A 10,316-nucleotide genomic window follows, 5' to 3' on the forward strand; every position below is an offset into this window, starting at 1 on the left:
GGGAGGTGTCTACTGTCACTTCACTGTGTACTGACATTATCTACCAGTCCAACACGAGGGGAGGTGTCTACTGTCACTTCACTGTGTACTGACATTATCTACCAGTCCAACACGAGGGGAGGTGTCTACTGTCACTTCACTGTGTACTGACATTATCTACCAGCCCAACACGAGGGGAGGTGTCTACTGTCATTATCTACCAGTCAAACACGAGGGGAGGTGTCTACTGTCACTTCACTGTGTACTGACATTATCTACCAGTCCAACATGAGGGGAGGTGTCTACTGTCACTTCACTGTGTACTGACATTATCTACCAGTCCAACACGAGGGGAGGTGTCTACTGTCACTTCACTGTGTACTGACATTATCTACCAGCCCAACACGAGGGGAGGTGTCTACTGTCATTATCTACCAGTCAAACACGAGGGGAGGTGTCTACTGTCATTATCTACCAGTCCAACACGAGGGGAGGTGTCTACTGTCACTTCACTGCGTACTGACATTACCTACCAGTCCAACACGAGGGGAGGTGTCTACTGTCACTTCACTGTGTACTGACATTATCTACCAGTCCAACACGAGGGGAGGTGTCTACTGTCACTTCACTGTGTACTGACATTATCTACCAGTCCAACACGAGGGGAGGTGTCTACTGTCACTTCACTGTGTACTGACATTATCTACCAGTCCAACACGAGGGGAGGTATCTACTGTCACTTCACTGTGTACTGACATTATCTACCAGTCCAACACGAGGGGAGGTGTCTACTGTCACTTCACTGTGTACTGACATTATCTACCAGTCCAACACGAGGGGAGGTGTCTACTGTCACTTCACTGTGTACTGACATTATCTACCAGTCCAACACGAGGGGAGGTGTCTACTGTCACTTCACTGTGTACTGACATTATCTACCAGTCCAACACGAGGGGAGGTGTCTACTGTCACTTCACTGTGTACTGACATTATCTACCAGCCCAACACGAGGGGAGGTGTCTACTGTCATTTCACTTCACATTATCTACCAGTCTAACCATACATTATATTCAGACAGTCTTGGAGGACAATGGAGATTGGAAGCTCAGTAGAGAAATGTTTTCTGGTTTAGCTTGTCATTGAGATATACATGTTTTTTACTCCATTGTCCTTCAGTGGTTGAATATTTTGTCCGATGTCCAGTCATTCCCGCCTGATCAATGGCCAAGACAGGCCAGAGAGACAGGCCAGAGAGACAGGCCAGAGAGACAGGCCAGAGCGACAGGCCAGAGAGACAGGCCAGAGAGACAGGCCAGAGAGACAGGCCAGAGAGATTCTGAGGGGAAGTTAATGGTTGTATCAATAAGAGCAACTCACTGGCCACCATACTGTCTGTCTGTGGGTATGTGAACCCTGTACCAATCCCTGATGATGACAATGATTAACAAATGTAGAGAGGTAAATGGCAGTGTGGGAGTCTTTATCCCTTTTCAATGCTCTACAAGCTGACAGAACACATTAGAACAGAGTGAACAAGACAAAGCACTAACTCAGACTGGAGGGAAAAGAACATCATCAATGTTCATTTATAGTTGAATGAACAAGTTGAGCAAACACATAATTTTTTATTGACTGAAAATTTGCCACCATTTTCTCAAGTTGGATCTAAGTTTGGGCCAACAATTCTTTGTTGTTGTTCAGGTAACACTTAGCTTCAAAAGTTGAATAAACAAAAAATAGCATGTGGAACCAGTTACTTAATTAGTTGAAACAATATATTTGTGGGTTTATTTTTTTTTACAGTGTGTGTTCTCAATGTAATTAATAACAGAAAGTGTTTTGGCCTAAAGCTGAACAATTACAAATAGAGGTAAGGGGCATTGGAGTGTGATAGTAACTCAATTTTTATTTATTTAACTAGGTAAGTCATTTAACAACATATTCTTATTTACAATGCCTGCCTACACTGGCCAAACCCAGACGATGCTGGGCCAATTGTGCACTGTCCTATGGGACTCCCAATCACGGCCGGATGTGATACAGCCTGGAATTGAACCAGGGACTGTAGTGACGCCTCTTGCACTGAGATGCAGTGCCTTTGCCCACTGCACCCCTGGGGAGTTTTACTATAGGCTAGTCCTAGATCATTTATAGTCATTGTTCACTCTGTGTTCTAGGCACGTCAATAGATGGAACAGTCAATAGGATGTTCATTTTGCTGAACTGGTAGGCTCTCAATTCTTTATAAGAGATTGGACATTGGCTATATGGATGCCCACTGTTGGTTCACGATGTTGTGAGAGAAAGATAATATCACTTTTGTAGAGTAGCGGTGGTTGTCTCTCAAATAGCGGCAACATGAGATGGCCATGTTCCGTATCTGTAATGTAATAACAAAGACACACACTCAGCCATAACCCTATAGGTCATTGTCGCCTCCCTTAAAGCAGCTCCTGACGTCGAAGTCAAGGACAGACATACGTTTGATGGACATCAGAAGGTGTGATTTGAGCAGGGGCGGCACGCGGCAGTAAATGATGTCACCCCGGTGAAACTATGATATAAGAGAAGCGCTGCTGCCTCCCTTGTTTCTATATTGTGAGGGAGAAACAGAGGCAGATAACGAGAGGACAGCACCGGAGCTGGGGGGTAAAGCACCGATAGTGGACCAACTGGCGGGAAAGAAGCGGTGAGTTTATCTAACAACCATTATGTATTTGTTATGTACTCGACCGGATCTTCCGTTACACTTTGTCATGTCAACTGCTTTTTCTAATAGCCTACAAGACAAGTCTAGACTATAGCCTATACTACACAACTATTTCAAAAGTAGGCTTAATAAATATGAAGTAGACTTCTGAGGCATATTGAGGGTGTTAATTCATTACCGAGTCCAGACCATAGAAATAGAATCTCATTCTAGTTCTGTGGTCAAGAACCGGAGTCAGTATCATGCAACCAGCAATGAATTCGCACGCACGTCCATGATGAGTTCAGCCTGTGGGTTAGCCCCTTAAATGCTTTATTGCAGGTGTCAAAGTTTGTCTTTCCCCAGACTCTTGAGGACGCTTAAATATCTTACCGTTACACGTCTTTGCGATCTCACCTGTACGGTTGTACCTGTCTGTATTGTTTCCTACATGCCATAAGACCCAGCCATGGGCAAGAAGGACGAGATAGCTGTGGCCAAAGTCAAGCTTGAGCAAAACGGAGACATTGGGTAAATATTTAGGTGCTCTGCCTAGAATGTTGTCTTTGGGTGTTTGTATGTTGTCAACAATTGATTTGTGTTATTATTCCTTCCTTGGAATTGCGGTCTAGTTCCTGAGTTAACTAACTCAATAACTTAATAACTTTATCTGCCGCTTTTAAAGTTTAAAGATTATTATATTAAATTGATTTATAAAATGATGTTGTGGATATTCTGTCTCTTCTAGAGAGGATAAAGATGAAGAGAAAAAGGGGGAGAAAGAGCCAAAGATGCCGATGATTGGCGCCATAGCTCTGGTGAGTAGCCGAGATAAACTGTCACATACTTCTCCAGCTTTACACACTGTAGACTATTTATTATCAGGGCCCTGAGGTATTATTGGTGTGTGTGTGTATGGGTGGGTGGCTGTGCGAATGTGTGTGCATGTGACTGTATGTGTGCGTGCAACGTGCTTGCATGCGTGTAAAGTTGGAACCCAGATCAGACATGAATGTGGAAATAGGGGGGGTTGGGGAGTGGTCTGTTTCATCTATCCCCTGCTGGGCCTGTAGAATAGCTGAAGGTTGAATTTCCTCTGTTTCCCTGCTGGGCCTGTAGAATAGCTGAAGGTTGAATTTCCTCTGTTTCCCTGCTGGGCCAGTAGAATAGCTGAAGGTTGAATTTCCTCTGTTCCCCTGCTGGGCCTGTAGAATAGCTGAAGGTTAAATTTCCTCTGTTTCCCTGCTGGGCCAGTAGAATAGCTGAAGGTTGAATTTCCTCTGTTTCCCTGCTGGGCCAGTAGCATAGCTGACAATTGAATTTCCTCTGTTTCCCTGCTGGGCCAGTAGAATAGCTGAAAGTTTAATTTCCTCTGTTTCCCTGCTGGGCCAGTAGAATAGCTGAAGGTTGAATTTCCTCTGTTTCCCTGCTGGGCCAGTAGAATAGCTGAAGGTTAAATTTCCTCTGTTTCCCTGCTGGGCCAGTAGAATAGCTGAAGGTTGAATTTCCTCTGTTTCCCTGCTGGGCCAGTAGCATAGCTGACAATTGAATTTCCTCTGTTTCCCTGCTGGGCCAGTAGAATAGCTGAAAGTTTAATTTCCTCTGTTTCCCTGCTGGGCCAGTAGAATAGCTGAAGGTTGAATTTCCTCTGTTTCCCTGCTGGGCCAGTAGCATAGCTGAAGATTGAATTTCCTCTGTTTCCCTGCTGGGCCAGTAGAATAGCTGAAGGTTTAATTTCCTCTGTTTCCCTGCTGGGCCAGTAGCATAGCTGAAGATTGAATTTCCTCTGTTTCCCTGCTGGGCCAGTAGAATAGCTGAATGTTTAATTTCCTCTGTTTCCCTGCTGGGCCTGTAGAATAGCTGACAATTGAATTTCCTCTGTTTCCCTACTGGGCCAGTAGAATAGCTGAAGGTTAAATATCCTCTGTTTCCCTGCTGGGCCAGTAGAATAGCTGAAGGTTGAATTTCCTCTGTTTCCCTGCTGGGCCAGTAGAATAGCTGAAGGTTGGATTTCCTCTGTTTCCCTGCTGGGCCAGTAACATAGCTGAAGGTTAAATTTCCTCTGTTTCCCTGCTGGGCCAGTAGAATAGCTGAAGGTTGAATTTCCTCTGTTTCCCTGCTGGGCCAGTAGAATAGCTGAAGGTTAAATTTCCTCTGTTTCCCTGCTGGGCCAGTAGAATAGCTGAAGGTTGAATTTCCTCTGTTCCCCTGCTGGGCCAGTAGAATAGCTGAAGGTTGAATTTCCTCTGTTCCCCTGCTGGGCCAGTAACATAGCTGAAGGTTGAATTTCCTCTGTTCCCCTGCTGGGCCAGTAGAATAGCTGGTTAAACTTCCTCTGGTTAGGGTCCTCTACCACTGGAGAAACATACTGGAGTTCTACATACAAAATGACTCAGAGTATTCATTACCTTCATATGTTCTCTTTCTCTCTCTGCTCATCTGTCCATCTCTGTCCCTTTTCCTCCCCACTTATCCTTCCCCCTTTAATTCATTCTCCCCTTCCCTCTCCCCTGCCCCTTCTCACTCCCTTTCTCTCTATCCTTCCCAATCTCTCACTTCCATCATACCCCACCCTCCCCTCACTCTCGCTCCTCTTCCCCCATGCCTCTATAGTTCAGGTTTGCTGATGGTTGGGACAGGTTGATGATTGTGCTGGGGACCATCATGGCTATGGTTAATGGAACGGTCCTCCCTCTCATGTGTATTGTCTTTGGGGACATGACTGACAGCTTCATAGGAGACTCCATACAGACACAGAATAACTTCACCAGTGAGTACACACACACACACACACACACACACACACACACACACACACACACACACACACACACACACACACACACACACACACACACACACACACACACACACACACACACACACACACACACACACACACACACACACAGTCCCACACACACACACACACACACACACACACACACACACACACACACACACACACACACACACACACACACACACACACACACACACACACACACACACACACACACACACACACACACACACACACACACACACACACAAGCATGCATGCAACCACACACACACACACACACACACACACACACACACACACACACACACACACACACACACACACACACACACACACACACACACACACACGCACACACACACACACACACACACACACACTCTTAAAGGACAACGCCACCACTTTTCAACCTCATTTTCATCTCCAACGCAATACCAGTGCCTACATGTGAAAACAATGCATTTCTACATCTTTTTTTAAAATATAAAGTTAAGTAGTTATACCTGATGACATCATAAAAAGCTAAAACAGTTTTAAAAAACATGAAAATATGAGATTTGAGGTGATGCGGGGAGCAAGAAAATACCCTCTGGCTACAAACTCAATTGCAGATTTTGAAAATCACTGTTTTTTGTCACAGATTACACTTTTTTAGGACCTTTCTTCTTGTCTTTTTAACCACAGATCATAGAAACAGGCTGTTTTCACATATAGACACTGGTGTGGTGTTGGAGATAATGAACATGAGGTTGAAAAGTGGTGGAATTGCCCTTTAACTGTCTAACTGTCTTTTCCTGCTCTAGACATCACGTTCCCTGTTTCCAACACCACTCTGGGAGAGGAGATGACGGGGTGAGGCTAAGACTCAATGATATTTCAGTTTACCAAGAAGGGAGTAGTTCCTGATCTTTGACCGGATCTATTTCAGAGGCTCCGTATCCGTGAGTCCGCAAATTCTCACAGTATCTCACGGGAACTTGGACTTAATCTATTTTCATAACCTAGACAGGGTGAACTGCATAGTTAAAGGGCAATTCCTCCACTTTTCAACCTTCTATTCATGTTCTCCAGCACCATACCAGTGTCTACATGCGGAAAGTATTCAGACCCCATGACTTTTTAACATCTTGTTATGTTACAGGCTTATTCTAAAATTGATTAAATAGTTTTTTCCCCCCTCATCAGTCTACACACTGTACCCCATAATGACAAAGAAAAAACTGGTTTTTAGAAATGTTAATTTATATTAAAATTAAACTGAAATATCACATTCACATAAGTATTCAGACCATTTACTCAGTACTTTGTTGAAGCACCTTTGAAAATGATTACAGCTTCAAGTCTTCTTGGGTATGATGTTACAAGCTTGAGGAGTTTCTCCCATTCTTCTCTGCAGATCCTCTAAAGCTCTGTCAGATTGGATGGGGAGCATTGCTGCACAGCTATTTTCAGGTCTCTCCAGAGACGTTTGATCGGGTTCAAGTCCGGGCTCTGGCTGGGTCACTCAAGGACATTCAGAGACTTGTCCCAAAGCCACTCCTGCGTTGTTTAGGCTGTGTGCTTAAAGTCATTGTCCTATTGGAAGGGGAATCTTTGCCCCAGTCTGAGGTCCTGAGCACTCTGGAGCAGGTTTTCATCAAGGATCTCTCTGTAATTTGCTCCGTCATCTTTGCCTCAACCCTGACTAGTCTCCCAGTCCCTGCTGCTGAAAAACATCCCCACAGCATGATGCTGCCACCACCATGCTTGACCGTAGGAATGGTGCCAGGTTTCCTCCAGACGTGACGCTTGGCATTCAGGCCAAATAGTTCAATCTTGGTTACATCAAATCACATTTAATTTGTCACATACGCTGAATATGTACATGTACGTAGAGTTATTAAAGTGACTATGCATAGATAATAACAGAGAGTAGCAGCAGCATAGAGTGAGGGGAGGGGGTAATGCAAATAGTCTGGGTAGCCATCTGATTAGCTGTTCAGGAGTCTTATGGCTTGGTGGTAGAAGCTGTTTAGAAGCCTATTGGAGCTAGACTTGGCGCTCCAGTAACGCTTGCCGTGCAGTAGCAGAGAGAACAGTCTATGACTAGGGTGGCTGGAGTCTTTGACAATTTTTAGGGCCTTCCTCTGACACTGCCTGGTATAGACTGGGACTTACGAAAGCTATCTTTTTCAAACAGAAATTTGCATCCTGTAGCAATAATTCCAAAAAGTTTTGGGACACTGTAAAGTTCATGGAGAATAAGAGCACCTCCTCCCAGCTGCCCACTTCACTGAGGCTAGAAAACTCTGTCACCACCGATAAATCTACAATAATCAATCATTTCAAGAAGCATTTTTCCATGGCTGGCTATGCTTTTCACTTGGCTACCCCTACCCAGGCCAACAGCTCGGCACCCCCTGCAGAAACTTGCCCAAGCCCCCCCTTGCTTCTCCTTCACCCAAATCCAGAGCGCTGATGTTCTAAGAGCGTCTGCTAATTGACTTAAATGTAAATGTAAAGTGCTGCAAAATCTGGATCCCTACAAATTAGCTGGGCTAGACAATCTGGACCCTCTCTTTCTAAAATTATCCACAGAAATTGTTGCAACTCCTGTTACTAGCCTGTTCAACCTCTCTTTTGTATCGTCTGAGATCCCCAAAGATTGGAAAGCTGCCACGGTCATCCCCCTCTTCAAAGGGGGGAACATTCTAGACCCAAACTGTTATAGACCTATATCCATCCTGCACTGTCTTTCTAAAATCTTCGAAAGCCAAGTTAACAAACAGATCACCGACCATTTTGAATCCCACCGTACCTTCTCCACTATGCAATCTGGTTTCCGAGCTGGTCATGGGTGCACCTCAGCCACGCCCAAGGTCCTAAACGAAATCATAACTGCCATCGATAAAAGACAGCCGTCTTTCGACCTGGCCAAGACTTTCGACTCTGTCAATCATCGCATTCTTTATCGGCAGACTTGCTTTCTCAAATGACTGCCTCACCTGGTTCACCAACTACTTCTCAGATAGAGTTCAGTGTGTCAAATCGGAGGGCCTGTTGTCCGGACCTCTGACAGTCTCTATGGTGGTGCCACAGGGTTCAATTCTCGGGCCGACTCTTTTCTCTGTATACATCAATGATGTCGCTCTTGCTGCTGGTGATTTTCTGATCCACCTCTATGCAGACTATACCATTCTGTATACATCTGGCCCTTCTTTGGAAACTGTGTTAACAAACCTCCAAACGAGCTTAAATGCCATAAAACACCCCTTCCGAGGCCTCCAACTGCTTTTAAATGCTAGTAAAACTAAATGCATGCTCTTCAACCGATTGCTGCCCACACCCACCCGCCCGACTAGCATCACTGCTCTGGACGGTTCTGACTTAGAATATGTGGACAACGACAAATAGCTAGGTGTCTGGTTAGACTGTAAACTCCCCTTCCAGACTCATATTAAGCATCTCCAATCCAAAATTAAATCTAGAATCTGCTTCATATTTCACAAACGAAACCTCCTTCACTCATGTTGCCAAACATACCCTCGTAAAACTGACTATCCCACCGATCCTTGACTTCGGCGATGTCATTTACAAAATAGCTTCCAACACTCTACTCAGCAAACTGGATGTAGTCTATCACAGAAAAATCAGTTTTGTCACCAAAGCCCCAAATACTACCCACCACTGCGACCTGTATGCTGTCGTTGGCTGGCCCTCGCTACATATTCGTCGCCAAACCCACTGGCTCCAGGTCATCTATAAGTCTATGCTAGGTAAAGCCCTGCCTTATCTCAGCTCACTGGGCACCATAGCAACACCCACCCGTAGCACGCGCTCTAGCAGGTATATTTCACTGGTCATCCCCAAAGCCAACACTTCCTTTGGCCACCTTTCCTTCCAGTTCTCTGCTGCCAATGACTGGAACGAATTGCAAAAATCACTGAAGCTGGAGACTTATATCTCCCTCTCTAACTTTAAGCATCAGCTGTCAGAGCAGCTTACCGATCGATCACTGTACCTGTACATAGCCAATCTGTAAATAGCACACCCAACTATCACACCCACTATCATCCCCATATTGTTATTTATCTTCTTGCTCTTTTGCACCCCAGTGTCTCTACTTGCACATCATCATCTGCAAATTTATCACTCGTGTTAATGCTAAATTGTAATTATTTCGCCTCTATGGCCTATTTATTCCCTTACCTCCCTAATCTTCTACATTTGCACACACTGTACATACATTTTTCTATGTGTTATTGACTGTATGTTTGTTTATGTGTAACTCTGTGTTGTTGTTTTTGTTGCACTGCTTTGCTTTATCTTGGCCAGGTCGCAGTTGTAAATGAAAACTTGTTCTCAACTTGCCTACCTGGTTAAATAAAGGTGAAATAAAAGAGGTCCTGGATGGCAGGAAGCTTGGCCCCGGTGATGTACAGGGAACAGAGGTACGCACCTGAACCAGACAGACTCAGACCCTCACCACGCAGCATCTGAGGAAAACACGACACGACAGGGCGATACACAAACAGCGTGAAAGGACGCACTACCCTCTACAGGGCCTTGCGGTCGGAGGCCGAGCAGTTGCCATGCAAGGCCGTGATGCAGACCAGAGAATCTTGTTTCTCATGGTCTGAGAGTCTTTAGGTGCCTTTTGGCAAACTGCAAGTGGGCTGTCATGTGCCTTTTACTGAGGAGTGGCTTCCGTCTGGCCACTCTACCATAAAGGCCTGATTGGTGGAGTGCTGCAGAGATAGTTGTCCTTCTGGAAGGTTCTTCCATCTCCACAGAGGAATTCTAGAGCTCTGTCAGAGTGACCACCTCCCTGAACAAGGCCTTTCTCCCCCCGATTGCTCAGTT

At 45.1% G+C, this 10,316-nt stretch overlaps 1 protein-coding gene across 1 annotated transcript in view; it reads left to right on the plus strand.

Moving 5' to 3' along the window:
* Positions 1-2,514: 2,514 nt before the first annotated feature.
* Positions 2,515-10,316, plus strand: part of abcb4 (ATP-binding cassette, sub-family B (MDR/TAP), member 4) — a 33,551-nt gene continuing 25,749 nt past the window's right edge. The window contains exons 1-5 of the mRNA XM_046332442.1: positions 2,515-2,668; positions 3,130-3,199; positions 3,417-3,486; positions 5,282-5,438; positions 6,278-6,326. Of these exons, the coding sequence (XP_046188398.1) occupies positions 3,138-3,199; positions 3,417-3,486; positions 5,282-5,438; positions 6,278-6,326 (338 nt within the window). The 5' untranslated portion in view covers positions 2,515-2,668; positions 3,130-3,137. The remainder of the gene's footprint in view (positions 2,669-3,129; positions 3,200-3,416; positions 3,487-5,281; positions 5,439-6,277; positions 6,327-10,316) is intronic.

Source organism: Oncorhynchus gorbuscha, unplaced genomic scaffold, assembly GCF_021184085.1.
Source record: "Oncorhynchus gorbuscha isolate QuinsamMale2020 ecotype Even-year unplaced genomic scaffold, OgorEven_v1.0 Un_scaffold_141:::fragment_3, whole genome shotgun sequence".
In the NCBI taxonomy this organism is placed as follows: domain Eukaryota; kingdom Metazoa; phylum Chordata; class Actinopteri; order Salmoniformes; family Salmonidae; genus Oncorhynchus; species Oncorhynchus gorbuscha.